Source organism: Eschrichtius robustus, chromosome 5 (genome assembly GCF_028021215.1).
Source record: "Eschrichtius robustus isolate mEscRob2 chromosome 5, mEscRob2.pri, whole genome shotgun sequence".
In the NCBI taxonomy this organism is placed as follows: Eukaryota; Metazoa; Chordata; class Mammalia; order Artiodactyla; family Eschrichtiidae; genus Eschrichtius; species Eschrichtius robustus.
In genome coordinates, this window is record NC_090828.1 from 47,686,689 (window position 1) to 47,704,869 (window position 18,181).

The window sequence follows — 18,181 nt, forward strand, 5'->3', positions numbered from 1 at the left end:
CTGGGCACTAGAGAAACAAGGATGAATAAGACAACCTTGGTTCCTGCTCTCAGTGGAGCTTACATTCCCTTTGGGAAGAAATCGAGAAACTTGCCAAGAAAATTGGTCACTGTTACAAGTGCTACGAAAGAACCAACAATTGGCTGAGAGGTATTATTTGGGAACAAGGAGAGGAGACCTTCTTTAGATTAAGGGAAGTTACCTCTAAGGAATGGAGGGGAGACACTTCCTTTGGATAAAGGGATGTCTAAGGAAGTTATCTTTAAAGAACAGGGAGAAGAGACCTCTTTCAGATAAAGCAGCAAAGGGATTTACCTCTAAGTAAATTGAGATGTACAGGATTAGAAGAAGGTCGCCAAGGAGTGTCTGTGTGTTGGGAGTGAGGGGCTAAGTGAGTGGGATGGAGAGGTGGATGGGAGGGCCCCAGGCAGAGGTACAAAGACTCAAGGCAGGAAAGGGCTTAGTCTCCAAGAGTTACAAGGAAAGAGGTGTGGCTAAAGGAGAGCAAGCTGGGAATGGCACAAGATAAAACTGCGGAGTTTGGCAAGAGCTAAATCACACAAGGTCCTTTAGCCAGGTAAAACTTTTGGATTTTATCATAAGGTCCATGTGAAGCTTCTGAATGTTTTTTAAAGCAAGAGAATGACATAATCTAATAAAGAAGATGAAATGTGGTGCCTTATGGGGAAAGTATTAAGGGGGAGGGGGGCAAAAATGGAACAAGAAAAGCCAGAGACTTTCAGCTCCTGAGGAAGGAGGTGACGGTAAACTAGGTTGGCAGGACAGATGCAGAAAGAGATGGATGGGCAGATTTGGGAAATATCTGGAGTAGAATGAACAGGAACAGCTGGAGGCTTGAATGTGGTAGAAAGGGAAGATTAGATTAAAGCACGTCACCTAGGTTTCTTTCTGGAGTGCAGGGATGGGAGAACCACTTACTGTGCTAGAAAAGCCCAGAGAGTAGGGAAGCAGAAGGCAGACTAAGTATTTACAGGAAAACCAAGAGTTCGGTTCCCAACATGTTAGCTTGAAATACCTGTGAGACACCTAATTGGTGGTCTGTTGCTCTGAGGAGAGTTCTGCCCTTAGAGATAACGTGTTGAGAATGTCACCTTGGAACGGATGGGTTCACACAGGGAGAGGCTTCAGAGAGAAGAGGAGGAAAGAGAGGAAGCAACAACATTTAAGAGTCAGAGAAAGAGGACAGAGTAAAAGAGGCTGAGAAGAAGCTAACTGAAATACAGGAGAAGAAAACAGGATACAGATAGACACAGAAGGCCCTCCATAAATGCTATCACCATTATCATTTCATTTCCTTGTTAAACACTAAGCCACTTACATTCTTCTAGCAAAGAAAATACTCATAATTGCTTTTCACTTTTTTGTGAAGTTATGAACAAACCTACATCTTAAATATGGAATGCTTTCGTTTTAACTTTTATTTATCAATTTCATTTCTTCTGGATGTATCTGCTAAATCATATTTAGACCAGTTGAAAGATGGCTGCATGAAATGCTGGAACCCTGTTTTCGTACACTTATCTTAAAACTCCATACTCAAAATAAAGACAAAACTCCCAACCAAACCACACCCTGTTTAATAAAGCTTTATGCAGTCATAGTTGGCATCAGTAAAACACCAATGCTGGCCTTTCTCCTCATAGCCAACTTAGTTTTCATTCAGCAAGAAAAAAAATAAAGCTGAGTAAGATAGCCCTCAGCCCCCATGAATAAGAGAGCAGCTAAGTATCATTATGCCCTCCTTTTCTACAGCAGAGCTGGTTAACAGCTAAATTATACACACGCACACACACACACACACACATATATATATGAAATTTACCTTTTTCAACAGGCCAAAAATTTGGCCACAAAAATCACAAAACTGCCCCTCCTCATCTGAATTAAATGATTTTTTAGTACATGATAGGCAAAAAAAAATATTTCAGATAAGTATACTTTTCAGGTCTACACCTGAAGAGGCATAGGCTCATTCTTGCAATAGCCCTAATAAGGGTAATACGAGCACAGGTATGTGTATGATTTTCATATTGTGGATAATGGCCAGTTCCAGGAGATCAGGACAGAGGAGCTGATTCTCAGAATTTGCCTAGAAACCTACAAGCAAACTCATTTCTGGACTGTCCTCACATAGCACGCTACAGAATCTTTAATAATTTTTTGTCAAAGCACTTCTTCCTACCTTATGATAAACTGCTTCCTTGAATGGAAGGGACCCTCAGTCATCTTTGTGCTGCCACATAACAAGCACTCAAGAAAAGCTTTTTAAATTGACAATTGAGTAGCAAGTAAATTTGATAGTTTTAAGTCTCAATCAAAACAGCCATACATAAAAAGCCATCTCCACTATCACCAACTCCTGTAGAATGCAGAAATCATCCTCTAATAAACATCCGATTATTTAAATTATCCTTAAAATAATTGCTTTCTGTAACATTTCTCTTCTTAATTTTGGATTTCAGATACTTTCTTTACTTGGCACTAAAGACAGAGAGGGCTGGAAAGTTATTAGGGGACATGGACTTCAGCAAAGACAGAAAAAAGGGCGTCGTAGGAGAGTTCTGAATGGAAACTGCACTCATTATTGGCAGCACAGAGCTCGAGTTCCTTGGACAGGATCAGGAACAAGGCTGCTGCTTTGCATCAGACCATTTGCACGTTATAGGCATGAAATGATGGTAATTAGATGTACTAATATGGGTGTTCATCAAGTTTTCCTAAGCATACCTTCATGTGCAGTCTTGCACATTGGTGAAATGCCACAGAAATGGTAGAATAATATAAAAGGAATGTGTGAGCATTCTCAATTTCTAAGTGCTAGGTTAATGAGGGGAAAAAGCTGAAAAATAAAGTTCTTTGTGCAAAGTGTCAACATGATATTTAAGTTCCTTTTAAGAGTGTTATAGAAAGCTTTAAAAGAGAAAAATGGAGAGATAAAGACAGTAAGACTGCCTTAGACAAATGCTAAGTCCTAAGAGGGAAGTGTGGAGAGAAAAATTAAGTATTTGTAGAGATTAAAGAGTACAGAATGGTAAAAGATGCTATATGAGAAAATTAAGGACTACAAAAGCAACACATGTTACAGAAAACAAAAGCCTGTTAATGTGTTGGGAAGGTGAATTTTATGTCTTGTGTCTTTCTGCCACAATAACAAAAAAACAGCCTGTTAATGAAACGCCTTACAAAAATACTAAATCATTACGACTTGAAGTTCATCTAGGAATGTCTAATGAATGTCTACAACAGCTTAATTAAAGTAAAAGAAGTGACAGACCAGAAAACATTTCGCAATATAAGCAGCATTGTCTAATGGGCAGTTTGGGACTAAAGGCTCCAGTCACCATATAAATCAATTGAGAAAGTCACTTTAAATCTCTGAGCCTCAGTTTCCTGTTCTATCGAATGGAAATAACAATGCCCACTATAATTACTTTAAAAAGAAAATTTCTGAATGTGGATAGTATAGATAAAAGTAAACTTAGAAAATGTGAACGCATCATAAAAATAAAAGATGACAGCAGAACTAAAAACAACAATAAAATACTCCCTAATAAAGTAGGAATAAAAGTTAATATCTGTTTTCAAGGGCCATTAATTAACCCAAATGCAAGCTCTCAAGAGAAAAAAAAAAAAAAAAAGGATAGGTAATAGTTGGCTTGCAACATTTCCTGACAATGGTGGAGAGCTGGGGAAGATACACAGAGTTAGCTGAGGCTGACAGAGATTTCTCTGGTAAGCAGCAAAAATCTGAAGCTGAGCAACTTAGTTTCATATGCTTGCAACTTCCTCCTGACAGAATCCATCTCCCTTCCAAAAAGTTTGCCCAAGAATATCAGGATCCCCATCCTCACCATTCTTTTTAAATGACTTGAATCATTTTCATTAAATGACTTTAAAATTAAGGTTTACATATATATGAGCAGGCCATTAATATCATGCCAAGAAATTCTGAAAAATAAAGAGTAGAAATGTGTGTTTGGGGGAAGGGGGGTAAGAGAAGAAGAAAGAGGGAGGGAGGGAAAGTGGGGGAGAAGGGAGAGAGGGAGGGACAGAATGATGGCGGGAGGAGAGGCAGAAGGGCAAGGGAGGGGGAAGGAGAGAAGAAAGGGGAGGTAGTAAGGGAGAGGGGGAGGAAGGGGAAGAGGATGGGAGAGACAAGAGGATTCGAGAAGCCAACCAGGAGGATGCCCTTCGGACACACTTTCAATCCAAAGTGTACTTTAAGGGCAGCTGCTTCAGGGAACATGACCTTGACTACCAAGGAGAGACAACCAGCCAAACAATGACAAGTACATTTTTTTTTTTTTTTAATTTTTATTTATGGCTGTGTTGGGTCTTCGTTTCTGTGCGAGGGCTTTCTCTAGTTGTGGCAAGCGGGGGCCACTCTTCATTGCGGTGCGCGGGTCACTCACTATCGAGGCCTCTCTTGTTGCGGAGCACAGGCTCCAGACGCGCAGGCTCAGTAATTGTGGCTCACGGGCCCAGTTGCTCCGCGGCACGTGGGATCTTCCCAGACCAGGGCTCGAACCCGTGTCCCCTGCATTAGCAGGCAGACTCTCAACCACTGCGCCACCAGGGAAGCCCGACAAGTACATTTTTTAAACTCTCCAAATGAACTAAGTTATTTGGCTGCTTTCAGCACTGACTTTTCCAAGATAAAGCATGGTTAATATATTTTGGCTGACTCTGGCTGACCAGTGAGGCTTCACCAAAAAGAACTTCTGAAAAATTATCATATACGTATATAGAAAGAAACGTGTTACTGAATGTTACTTAAGAGCTATAATTCCAGTCTCATTTACTTTTCACTAAAAAAAAAAGCTACAGTCAACATTTATGTGATGTAAAACAGATGCATTAACCATAAATCCTATACATTTTCCCTTCTCTTCTATAATATCCTATAAACCTTGGGCCTTAATCAGGAGAAATCAACATAGGATTTGCTTTCTAAATATATAATGATGATAGAATCTATGCATATATATTATTTATGATAAGAAAAAAGAACCAGGGGCTTCCCTGGTGGTGCAGTGGTTAAGAATCCACCTGCCAATGCAAGGGACATGGGTTCGAGCCCTGGTCCCTGGTCCGGGAAGAACCCACATGCCACGGAGCAACTAAGCCTGTGCGCCACAACTACTGAGCCTGCACTCTAGAGCCCGCGAGCCACAACTACTGAGTCCACGTGCCACAACTACTGAAGCCCATGCGCCTAGAGCCCGTGCTCCACAATGAGAAGCCACTGCAATGAGAAGCCCATGCACCACACCGAAGAGAAGCCCCCGCTCTCCACAACTTGAGAAAGCTCACGTGTAGCAATGAAGACCCAACGCAGGCAAAAATAAATAAATAAATTTTTTAAAAAAAGAAAGAAAGAAAAAAGAACCAATATAGCCAGAGCCACACTAAAATAAGCTGGTGCCATTTTGTAAAGGGTTGTGAAGATGGTTACAAAGGTGACGAGAGAAACGGGACATAAGCTTTTAAAAGTAGATGCAGACTGGGACAGACTGAAAGGGGTCTTCATCCAGTTTAAGCAGTTTGGACTTTATCTCTGGACATGAGAACATTTTCGAGGAAATTTTAGCAGCAGAATACCAGAATCAAAAGATGCTTCAGAAAGGTAAAACTATTAGAAACATGTAAGATGTTTTGCAGGTCTGAGAGCTAAATGATGGGCAGAGGGGTGATGACTTAAGTGCCACAGACCACGCTTGTAACGACTGGTCAAACTACAAGTGGAAAGCAGAGATGGATGCAAGAAACATTAACAAGGGCTTCCCTGGTGGCACAGTGGTTAAGAATCCACCTTCCAATGCCGGGGAAACGGGTTCGAGCCCTGGTCGGGGAAGATCCCACATGCCGCGGAGCAACTAAGCCCGTGCGCCACAACTCCTGAGCCTGCGCTCTAGAGCCCGCGAGCCACAACTACTGAGCCCACGTGCCACGACTACTGAAGCCCGCGTGCCTAGAGCTCGTGCTCCACAACAAGAGAAGCCACCGCAATGAGAAGTCCACGCACCGCAACGAAGAGTAGCCCCCGCTCGCTGCAACTAGAGAAAGCCGCACCCAGCAACAAAGCCCCAATGCAGCCAAAAATAAATAATAAATTAATTAATTAAAAAAAAAAAAAAGAAACATTAACAAGGAAGAATTTCTAGGACCTTCTGCCTGGTAACTAATCACTGACTAATATTAGGGGTGTCCAGTAGGAGAGACAAAGAAAAATAGAAAATGAGAGGGAGGAATATGAAATTATTTGCAGGGCGACAGAGAAAATGATGGTACCATTAATAGAAACAGAGGTACAACTGACATCACTTGGTGAAAAAGAGTTCATTTTTTGTCAAATTGAGGTAAGACAGGCTAGTCAAGAAGAAATGATCCACAGGCTGTTGAATATAAAGTTAGAGCTCTACTTTAAGATAGAAGATGAAGCCAGGGCAGCAGTATGGTTTTAAAAGCTCTCGAAGTGTTGCAAATAGGAAGTTGGGATTGAGAGCCATTGTATGGTCTGTGGGACCTTCTGCGACCAGGGCACACTCACCCACACCTTGTCTTTGGGGTCACAGGACATGAAGTAACTGTAAATAAGGCTCCTATAGTGTTTAACAGGGGAAAAAGCAAGCCTTGTAATCCAGTGCTGCTCATTACAGCATTATTTTAAAATAAATATATATGTAAAATGAGAACTGTATAACATATCCTAAGAGTAAGTAAGAAATTATTCATTTTCTTCTTAAAATTTTAAAATTTGAATACAAAAATTAAATGGAATTTGAATTTCATTTCCTCTGCGTTTTGTTCTCATCCTTTCCCTTACCCCACACCATCCCACTCAAACAACTAAAGGCTGCAAACTCTTCTGGCCTCAGTTTCCTGTTCTGTAAGAGTGAATTTATCTGCTTCCCTACTTCCCCTGGTGGTCTGTGGTGTAGAGTAAAATGAGATATCACAAGTAAAAGTGCTTTGTAAATTATAAAATAGGTCAAGCAATGTAAGATATCATTATTATAACTAAGCCTAGGGTGTAATTTTTAATTTCTCCAATTATTCTCCACAAGAAAAACATGCCTTTAATTCTTGGCCTGTATACAGTATTTAAATTTTACGTAAGTTTGGCAATACAGTCACCATAAATTAATTCATACAGGAAAAATAACAGGGAGTGCTAATGTTTTATTTTTCACAATTTTTTTCCTTTTTTAAGTATAGCTAATTTACAATGTTGTGTTAGTTTCTGGTGCACAGCAAAGTGATTCAGTTATACATACATATGCATATACATATATATGTTCTTTTTCATATTCTTTTCCATTATAGTTTATTACAGGATATTGAATACAGTTTCCTGTGCTATATAGTAAATCCTTGTTGTTTATTTATTTTATATATAGTAGTTTGTATCTGCTAATCTCCAAATCCTAATTTATCCCCCCCCCCAACCTTTCCTCTTTGGTAACCATAAGTTTGTTTTCTATATTTTTCAAATCATAATTTTTGTGACCTTTCACTTCAAACCTAAGGCTCATTGTGGAGTCACCTTAATATTTTTGCTTAGTACTTCCTTTTTCCTTGTTTTTAATTAACATCGATTCATTAGTTTTCACAACAATATGGAGATAATTCAATAACAATTTTCTGTAACAAGAAAAATGAGACAGAAAACAGTTCTATAGCTTGCCAGAGGTATTTAGACACCTATAGAAACCGGAAGCAGCAGGAGACTTCATTACCCTTGCATCCTCATTAATACAGGCACTCTTCCTTCAGAAGAAAGGAAACTTTAATTAGCACTTTTCTATTATGTGAATTTTTTTTCCCTTTAGAAGTTTATTATCACACCAAATAACAACAATAAATGCAGCTGGTAATATTGTAAATGGCATCCACATGCACCCTGGATTCCAATGCTTGTTAACTTTAAAAGTACCTTTTTACAAAATTAAGCATAAGTTTGCATTAATCTTTGTTAAATTGAAAAGCTCAGAAGTAGGAACCTTTGTTTACATATATTTTGGTTTTTTTAATCTACAAGTTGATTTATATTTTTTATCTTAGGCTATACCTAGACCTCACTAGTCTATCAGTACAAAGTCACTGAAGAAAGTTTCAAAATGTTGTATGAAACCAAACCAAGTTCAATTTTACCTTACCATTAAAGGCCCACGTGGGAGGTCATGTAAACAAACCTGTGAGGTCATAGTATATTCAACAACTACAATGACTAATCACAAACTAGCCATCCAGCCTCGCAGCCAAAAATAGGAAATATCTCATGCTAACAGTTCAGTATTACTGCATTTTCCATAGTAAAAACACTTAAAAGTTTATCATTTTGTCATGTATCTTTACACTACAGAACTCAGAGGGTTGCCACCGAATTAAGAGCCACATTTGCAAACCACTCCATCCACTTGAAAGTATTTAAGTGCTAACTCTGGCTACTCTAAGTACCAACTCTTGACGAAAAACAATATATATTTTCAAAATTATTAGAATTTCTGTAGAAATTAAATCCAAAAGAGCACCCTTGGAAGCAACTAAAATCCTCTGCACTATAAAGGCATATATCCTGCCGAATGTTGTAACAGTCATGGAAAAATATTTAGATCATCCTCAAATTAGGCATGTATGAATAGGAAAAATAGTACTAAAAAGTACTGACCATTAAAATTATCCTCCCTCTCCCCACAAAAAAAACTTTAAAGTATAGAAAAAAATTAAAAACAAAAATACGTTGTTACAATTTCTACGAGCTTAGAAAGAACTCTAAGAACAGTTCTCCCTCTTGGAAACAAGAGTTAAACATCAGAAGACATCCAGGGAACATATTAAATCAGTATTTCTAACGCTAAAAAAGGGGGTGGGGTGGTGAGAATGACGTCAGCGTTCCGTAAGGTCAGAGACAACTTTTAATCCAATAATGACAAATCCTGTGCAACGCGAAACGCTGCCAATTTGAAACATAACTGAATTCTTAAATACTACAGTATTCAAATGACCTTTAGTGAGTGAAAACTCAGCAAACATGCTTGTTCTTTCTGAACAATGACCTAAATAATGAATCACTATAAAAAGAACAGATGACACATCCAATTCATCTGTTCACCCTCAAATGTGCAAAGGTTTGACAGTCTCAGAGATAAGACACTGATAATGAATTTACTAAACAGAGTGGTCATTTTAGTCATCAGAATGTCTGGAAAAGGAGATGAGGAGAAACAGAATCAGACTGAGAGGCGTAAAGAATGGGGGAGGGCTTGTTTAGGGAGAGCGAAAAACACGGGTGTTTAAGTCTGTGAAGCCAAAAAACAAAAAGACTACAGGGAAGGCTAACTGGTACGGGAGAAAAAGAAGTTCGGAAATGAAATTGACCAAATCCCGGACACCAGCAGAGGCGGCGCGGTGTCCAGCCAGACCAGCCTTTGTTGATTTCCTACTTTTCCCTAATTTCAATCACAGGTCCGCTTCAAAGCGCTCCCTCTGAGGAGAGGAGAAGGGGGAACTGGGTGGTGGGAGGTGCACGGGTTCACCTCCCCCAAGTATTTCATCCACCCAGAACCTAAATCGCCCAGTGGGGGTAGGGAGGGTTAGAGGGAATGGATAGAAAGACGCCGGAATCTCTTGCAGAGATCTCTCCCTGTGGGAAATCGCAGGGTGGGTGCGCGCGATGGGGGAGGGGGCCGACTCCCCTTCCAAGTGCGGCCACTTACGAAGACGCGCTGGGCACGAAGAAATCAACCGCGAAGCCGAAGTAACTTCCCTCGGGGCCAGAGTACTCCGCAGGACTGTCCACATCTAGATTGAAGGCGCCGCAAAGAGGCAGCAGGAATCCGGGGAGAAGGAGCAGGAGGCGGCGGGGGCGAAGGCGCAGCCGCCGCCGCGGCAGGGAAGCCATCGCCGAAGTGCGCGCGGGGCGCCGAGCCCGGAGACGCGGCCACCCCGCCCGGAGCGCACGGTGCCCGCGGCCCGCCGCCTGCGCGCGCCGAAACTTGCCAGCTGCTCGCTTCCCGGCGAGTCCCGGACAGCGCCGGGGGAGGCAGGAGGGCTGAGCTTCTGAGCGGCCGCCCGGGAAGTGGGGCGCAGGGCGCGCGGGGCGGGGACAGCAGCGCGGGCGGCCCCTCGCCTCCCTCTCGCTCGGCCGCTCAGCGCCGCGCCTCGGGCTCGGGACTGCAGGGCTGGGCGCCGCACCCCCAGCCGGAGTGCTGCCGCGGCCAGTGGGAGGAGGCAGAGCAGGAGGAGGAGCCGCCCCGGAGGCTGAGCCAACGCGCAGGAGGAAGTGGGGGAGGAGAGTCGGCCTCGGCCTGGGGCAAGTCGAGCGCACTTCCGTGCGCACTCTCGCCTGCTGTCCCAAGAACAGAGCTCCTGTACCGAGGCCCCAGACCCTCAGAGCCCTCTGGGAGCACTCCTGGACTAGGGCCTCAGACCAGGACCGGGAGGAGGGAGGTGGCGGGGTGGGGGAGATGCTCAAGCGTCCCAACCCGCCCGCGTCCAGCAGCGCGCCAAGGGCACCCGAATGCCGCCGGCAACTGCTGTGCGACTTTTATTTAAAAGTGAGGAAAGCTTTATCCGTTTCTCGTGTTTCTGCTACTTAAAAGCCTGGCAGGCACTCACAACCGAAACTCTGTAATTAATGGTCGTTTTCCTCCCCACTCTAGCCCACACGCAAACACTTAACTTAATTATAAACTTTCAGAATGCTAGCACAGCCTCTTCCAGGCAAGTTGTATTAAAGCTGAACTTCAGCCGTCCACGAAAGGATGGGCAAGGCAAAGAATCAGCAGAAATCGTTTTAAATCACATCAGATTAGTCAAAACCTTATTCCTAGTTTATTAGGGGAAGTCGCATGATTCGGATAACTAACTGGTTGATTTAGGACATTTGGGTAGAAATATGATTTTAGAGTTGGAAGAAGGAATATGCACCTTGGGGTCCCTTGGGGCTTGCTTGCTGCTGGTGTTTTCCACGCCGCCCAGGCTCCCGCCAGCGTGAGGAAGCAACCTTGACCTTTTCCTTTATATTAACAAGTCCTAGCACCTTGCCAGGCAGATAGTAAGCAATCATTAAAATGTTGAATGAATGAATGAATGAATGAATGGAGATGAAATGATGAGTAAACTTTGCCCAGAGAAGTGACTTCCCCATATTGTGTCTCACGTGCTAAAGAATTTGGTGAACAAAACAGAGTATAAATGGCACTGTTTGGATCTTAAAAACTTACAAGTATTAGAACAGTAATTTCGAATGTAACTATTAACACTCAATTACAATGCACATTGAGTTTAATCCTGTGAAGGTACATGTATGTAAACTGAAGTCTCTAATTTGAATATATAGTACTTAATTGCATCATATGTTTTGATTTTTAAATGTGACTAAAGATATGCAGCAAAACCTCAGGCATGTTTTACAAGATACGGTCCAGCACTTGCCTAAAGGAAATTACCATGTGAGACAGGCAATCCTACACAAATACTTACGCATAAATACAAATGTACCTTTCTCCTCACCATGTTCTGTGGTACACGGAGAGGCCACGGGTATGTACACACAAACCCAAAGGGTCATTTATGCCTTAAAAGCCTGAGAACCAATCCCCTTGGAAATCCACCCAGATAGGGAGGGCAGAAGAGTGTTTAAACTCTGGCTGGACCCAGTAAGCCCTCTCACTCCTCAACATCTGACCCAGGACAGAGGTCTAACAGACAAGAGGAGTGGAGGGAAGAAATGAGAAAACCAGGAAAAGGAAAAAGCCAAAGCCATGGCAACATGCATGTGCCCCCTGAAACTTGAATGAATGAGGACCACATTTCTATGAGGAGACTGTGAACCAGGATAAGCCAGTATCTTAAGGCACCCAGGGTTGTAAATGCAGGCATTTTTGTAACAGAGAAGTCAGGCTTGAGCAGTCATCTATCCAGCACCTTGCAAACTGAGGGAGCTTATTACAGTACATATCAATTCAGCCAGTGCTTATTCAGAATCCACAATGTGCTGGGTACTGTATGCATAGGAGATGGAAAGAGTGTATTTTATGCTACAGATGAAAACCTATGCCCCTCCCCCATTCCCATGGCACTCTTTAAACTAAATACATAAACAATTTTCCAATTTAAGACAACTATATAATATATTGACATTAAGTATAATCACTTTTTTACAGAGAAAATAAAATAGTAAAAGAAGTTTGACTTTGAATTTTACCCCCTACTGCTTTATCCTATGATTAAAATCTTGATTCTACTGATTTCTATAAATTCAAATGCCTGAGTTCAATTAGTTGTGTGACCCTAGGCAAATGACTCCAATCATTATGTGCCTCAGTTTTCTTATCAAAGGAGCTCAGTCCAGTTACCATAAAATAATTTAAGAGGAATTTCAAATTTTTATTTTTCAGCTAACATCAAGGAGGATTCAGTTCATAATCCACAGAAACCCTTCTGAAATCCCATTTTTCCACTCTCCATTTCTCTAGAGCCCTTAATCCACTAAACCCAACAGACCCTACAGTGTTTGTTGCACTGCTTTTTTGTCCAACTCTCGCTTGCCTCTCCTCTCCCAGCTATTTATTAGGGAGATTTACTTGGCCACATCACCCCCAGTACTGCCTTTCTTTTTTATATTTATTTTTATTGAGATAACATTGGTTTATTATATTATATAAGTTTCATGGGTACAACATTATATTTCTACTTCTATGTACCCTACAGAGAGCTGCCTTTTCCTCTCTGTATCACAAAAGATCCCCAGCCAGCCCTTAGGTGTGTGGAAGAGAAGAGAAGGCAGGCAGAAAACTTGTCTCCTTTCTGGGCTTTGTTTCCTAATCTGCTCCTTCAATGTTAGCGTTGTCTTGGTGTCTGTCTTTGATTCACTGCATTTCTCATTCGACACATCCCCAGCATGATCTTACTCACTGTCATGCCCTTACCACTCCCCACCTCACAAAGTACTTTTAGCCATATTAAATCAATTACATATTAAATTAATTATTTACAGTGTCCCCAGAATGCCATCTTTGTTCACAGGTCTCTATCTTCCTAGAAAACATTAGCCCTCCTCCTCAATCAGCCTTCATCCTTCTGCCACATACAAACCTACACAATGCCCTCTACCTGGCTATTTCTTACTCTTCTTTCAAGATGTGTATCAGGCATCATCATGTCCTCTAGGAAGCCTTCTATCGGGAACCATGCCTTTCGCTTTTGTATCCTCTGAGCTCAACACTGAGCACAGCAATGGAATTAATTCCATTGTTCAGAGACAATAATAACTGACATTTTTATTAAGTATATTCATTATGTACTGGGAACTGTGCTAAGTATTTTCTGTATACATAAAGTCATTTGTTAGGTAGTTTCTATTAATATGCCCAATTTAAAGATGAAGAGACTGATTCTCTACTAGATTGAATAATTTTTCCAAGGTCACAAAGGTAGTGTGGCAGAGGCAGATTTTGAATGCATGATGGTCTGACTCCAAGCTCACACCCATTAGCACTAAGTTGCCTCTTACAGTATAAAGATACATAATATAACAATACAAGAATAACAAAGATAAAAGAGTAATATATTCAAAGTGATCTGAAAGTTTACTTAAATTATCTTTACCCTTAATCCATGCTGTAGCATGTTTACCAATAAAATATTTTAATCAAACTTTATTATTGGTTGTATTCGTCACTAACTTGGCAAGGTTTGTCTAAGAAGAAATTATAAAAGAGTAACTGAACAACTGTAGTAAAGACTAGAAATCGTCTTAATCTACTAAAGTTTTATTATGAAGAAAATAGTTGTAAGTGAATTTTTTGTGATGTTAATATGAAAGAGAAGAGACAATTTTGTATGTATATTCCATCTTCTAATCTCTTCACATCTTCTGACCTCCATATCCTTGTGGTCAAGGAAGGGCCCTGGTGATGATCTCCAAGGTCCTCCCCACCCCTGAGAACTGGGGCCTCAGTGACCTCCCCAGAGTAACTAGGGTGGTTGTTGAGAGCCCCCATGGAACAAAGTCATCTGGTCTCATTCAAATCTCCTTCCCCCACACTAGGCAGAATAATGATGTCCACTAAGGAGAAATTGGCTCACATCCATGAATATCAAGGAGGAGAATTGTTTCTCATCCTCATCTATAAGTAATATATTTATATTTTCGTAACAGTAGGAAATCAATTATTTGTGGCATTTAGAACACTTTTTCCATGTACTAAGAAAAGTTAGTTACAAACTTGAGAAGTTTGAGATAAATGCTGGGAAAAATGTGGAGATATCTTCATTCCCTTGTTTAAAGAACAAGACATGGATAACTAATCTTTCGAAGTTTCGAAAACAAAAATGCAGCTCTTCTCTAAACTCTTTTTTTTTTTAATGGATTTAACTTAAATGGACTATTGCTTAATAGAAATATTTACTATCCAGGAAACTTCTTTGGATTTCTTCCACTCAGGACTGAGTATGTTGGTAAGCCAAAGAAAATATGTATTGTCAAAAGATTAAGATCTGGCCTGATTAATACATTAAAACATTTCACCATCTGTATATTTCTTTTCTCTCCAACATGCATTTAGTTTATTCATCTCACTTATACAATCTGGTTTTTAAATTTTCATCTTTTCTCTTTAATATCATGGGACTTAAAGGTCAAACTGAAAAGACCATATTGATTACTTTTGTATAAAAATCCTAAGAATGTACATGTATGAATGCCAAAATTGAAAATAATGACCTTACTACATAACCTCAAGTGTGAAGAGAAAGTTAGTGAATGGATTAAGAAACTATACATAAAACATATTGTTTCTATTAGATTCAAACTTAGATTTAAAATATCCAGCCATATTTCCTCCTGAAAATGCATATTTATTGAGCATCTTTTTCCTGGTTCTCTTGCCTTAAGAGTCCTTTCTCGAACAACTTTCAGGGTTTGAATAACCTATGATAGAAGATATCCTAGAAAACTGAGATTCAAAGCACCAAAATCGAAATCACAAAACAGGTAACTTTCATGCCTGTGAACAGAACAAGCTCTTGTTCTGTGCATGAAGGGAGCAGAGCACTTTGGGCAGGAACCTTCGGTACCAGTAGGGTCGGTAAGCACCTGTGCAGATCTCCTCCAGTCTTATAAATATGCCGCACTCACCCCTTCCTCTGTGCCTCTGTTCCTGAGGTTCTTTTTTCCTCACCCTGGAATATCATTCTTTCACCTGCTCTCCTATCGCAATTCCACCCAAACTTCAGCATTCAGCGCAAGACTTCTCCAGGGAGCTTTACATGGCTTCATTGTCTCCCTTTTCTTTAAAATGGCTTGTATTTCCAAGTCTAACCCACTCACAACTTCACATTTAATTATTCCTGTGTTAATTTCCTGGTGTTTTTGACAGTATTTGAATATAATTCTATTTAATATTAATTCTTGATATATTCAGGCATCTTAGATTTTTCCTAGTGAAATTATCAGTTCCTTAAAAATAGCTATGTTTTCATAATTTATATATTCTTCCATAACATTGAATACAGTGCTGAATTTATATTTCAAAAAATCACAAAGAACCTGTTGATGAATTTTGTCCGTAAATTTCATGGGAGAAGCGGACATGTTGATCTTTTTCCCCCAGCTTTATTGAGGTATACTTGACAAATAAAATTGCAATGACTGTGTTGATCTTACCCATCATTAAATGCCCAGTGCCCAGCACAGTTCTTATTGAATAGCAAGAAACCAAGAAGTATTTGTTGAAGTATAAATGAATGAAAGTGTGAATAAAAAAGGAATTGTGACCTTAAATTGAACACACGAAGGTAATAAGTCAATAAATAGTCTTGCATAAATGAATGAATGATGTACTTTTCAAGAAGTAGGAAAGTCTGGGCTTCCCTAGTGGCACAGTGGTTGAGAGTCTGCCTGCCAATGCAGGGGACACGGGTTCGAGCCCCGGTCTGGGAAGATCCCACACATGCCGCGGGGTAACTGGGCCTGTGAGCCACAACTGCTGAGCCTGCATGTCTGGGGCCTGTGCTCCGCAACAAGAGAGGCCGCGACAGTGAGAGGCCCACGCACCGCGATGAAGAGTGGCCCCCGATTTCCGCAAGTAGAGAAAGCCCTCGCACAGAAACGAAGACCCAACACAGCCAAAAATAAATAAATTATAAATAAATAAATACATAAATTTATAAAAAAAAAAAGAAGTAGGAAAGTCCAAGGATATCTAATAGATTCATTTTATAAGTAGCAAGGAAATGGGATTAAGCTAACTTTATCTAGAAGAGTAGCTGTTTTTCATTCCTTGTTGCAATTTGGGATTAGGATATGGAGTTTATGAAGGAGATAAAAATTAATCATGAATAGCAAGAAATGTCCTGTGCACTCTTGGAGTTCTCTGCATCTCTTTGTGAAAAACCACTTTACTTTCATGATAGGCATTCTTTACTCCAAGGACACGCCTGATGGTTTTCAGAATTTCCCTTCAAATGATCAACATGTAAAAATGTAAAAGGAAGATCATGCATATTATTCCATTTAAACTAATTAAATATTACAGACTCCTCTTACATTATAACTACTTAAGGGGATTTAATTTTTTTTTTAAGGCTTAAAGTGTTGATGTGTACTCTGATGTGTGCTAAGAAATAGATCACACTTCTCAGTACAGCACATATAATACAAGAAAAAAAAATCCATGTGTGGAAGAGGGTAATGCTGTCTGCTACTCTTCAATCATTGGAAAGTCAAATTAGAGGCTTAGATACAGAGAGGAAAGGGTTTGTAGTATATTCAGAATTAGCAAACATATTTTTAAAAAATAATACATAAAAACCATAGAATTTTTTATAAATCACTGTTTTTTTTAATGTCATGAGTCATAGAAGGAATCGTGGTATAAGTTTAAATGTTTTTGGCCCTTGATAGATGATTGCTAATGCTTTCCTCCTACTAATCATTTAGTATAAATGTAGCCTTACTTTTACTGGAGATTATAAACCAAAACCTCTAATTCTTTTTTTTTTTTTTTTTTGGGCTGTGCCATGCAGCTTGTGGGATCTTGGTTCCCCAACCAGGGATTGAACCAGGGCCCGCCAGGGAATTCCCAAAACCTCTAATTCTTTTTTCCGTCAGATTTATGATAAATTTAAACACTCATAATCAGAAGATCTTTTAAAAAGTCTACAAAGTCACGCATATGTTTATTTCTTGGAAAAAATGGCAAGAAGATGTGTCATTAATGACAAAACACAGTATTTGTATAATACATATGTATGTATAGGTCCTGAAATTCTTTTCCTTAGATACATGATTTAATCCTACTATTGTTTAGTAATGTCATCTAAATGATTGTTATTTTCTTATTAAAAATTATCTCCAAAAAAACGAAAAAAAAATCATCTCCATGTCGCTAAAAGACATAGCTAGATATATGTCTACAAAACTCAATTTTGCAGAAGAAACTTTAATATCAAAAACATAAGAAGGTAATCCTACAATAGCATTTTTTGTTTTTAATTTTTTAATGTTTTTTTTGGCAGCACCACACAGCTTGTGGGATCTTAGTTCCCCAACCAGGGATCGAACCCAGGCCCACGGCAATGAAAGCACCAAGTCTTAACCACTGGACTGCCAGGGAACTCCCGCTACAACAGCATTTTATATTAGTGAATAATATTAAAATTATGTAACAGTACACACTACACTAGTATGCACTTTTTCATGTTCTATTATATAAACAGCTGTGAAAATCTGATTTTTAACACAAATAAAACATAAATTCATTCACATGACTATTGCATTTTCTTTCCACTTTCAGAAACATTCCACTTAACTAGTCTTATTAAAGACTAGTTAATCATTCATTTATTCATCAAATATTTATTATTAAGTGCCCTCTATATGCCCAACAATGCAATTGGAGCTTGAATTACCAAAACAAAACAGACATGAACCCCCCTGCCAGGAACCTACAGTTTAATTAGGCAAATACTCAAGTAAATAAAATTAGCTAATAATTAAGGGACATATTTCACTACTTGCCAAGTGCTGTATTAAAATGTTTTATATGGATTACACCTCTTCATAACAATACGATTACTGCATGTGGGTAATTTTACCCCATTTTACAGAGGAAAACAAGGGTGGCGATGTTAAAGTATGTTCCCTTCAGGA

General features: G+C 39.9%; 1 protein-coding gene across 2 annotated transcripts in view; it reads right to left on the reverse strand.

Moving 5' to 3' along the window:
* The window catches only part of ITGAV (integrin subunit alpha V), an 88,670-nt gene extending 78,451 nt beyond the window's left edge, over positions 1-10,219 (reverse strand). The window contains exon 1 of one of the 2 annotated variants that reach the window (XM_068544817.1): positions 9,741-10,219. In XM_068544817.1, coding sequence (XP_068400918.1) covers positions 9,741-9,925 — 185 coding nt within the window. In that variant the 5' untranslated portion in view covers positions 9,926-10,219. The remainder of the gene's footprint in view (positions 1-9,740) is intronic. The other variant, XM_068544816.1, reaches the window with a different exon arrangement.
* Between the last annotated feature and the right edge of the window lie 7,962 nt (positions 10,220-18,181).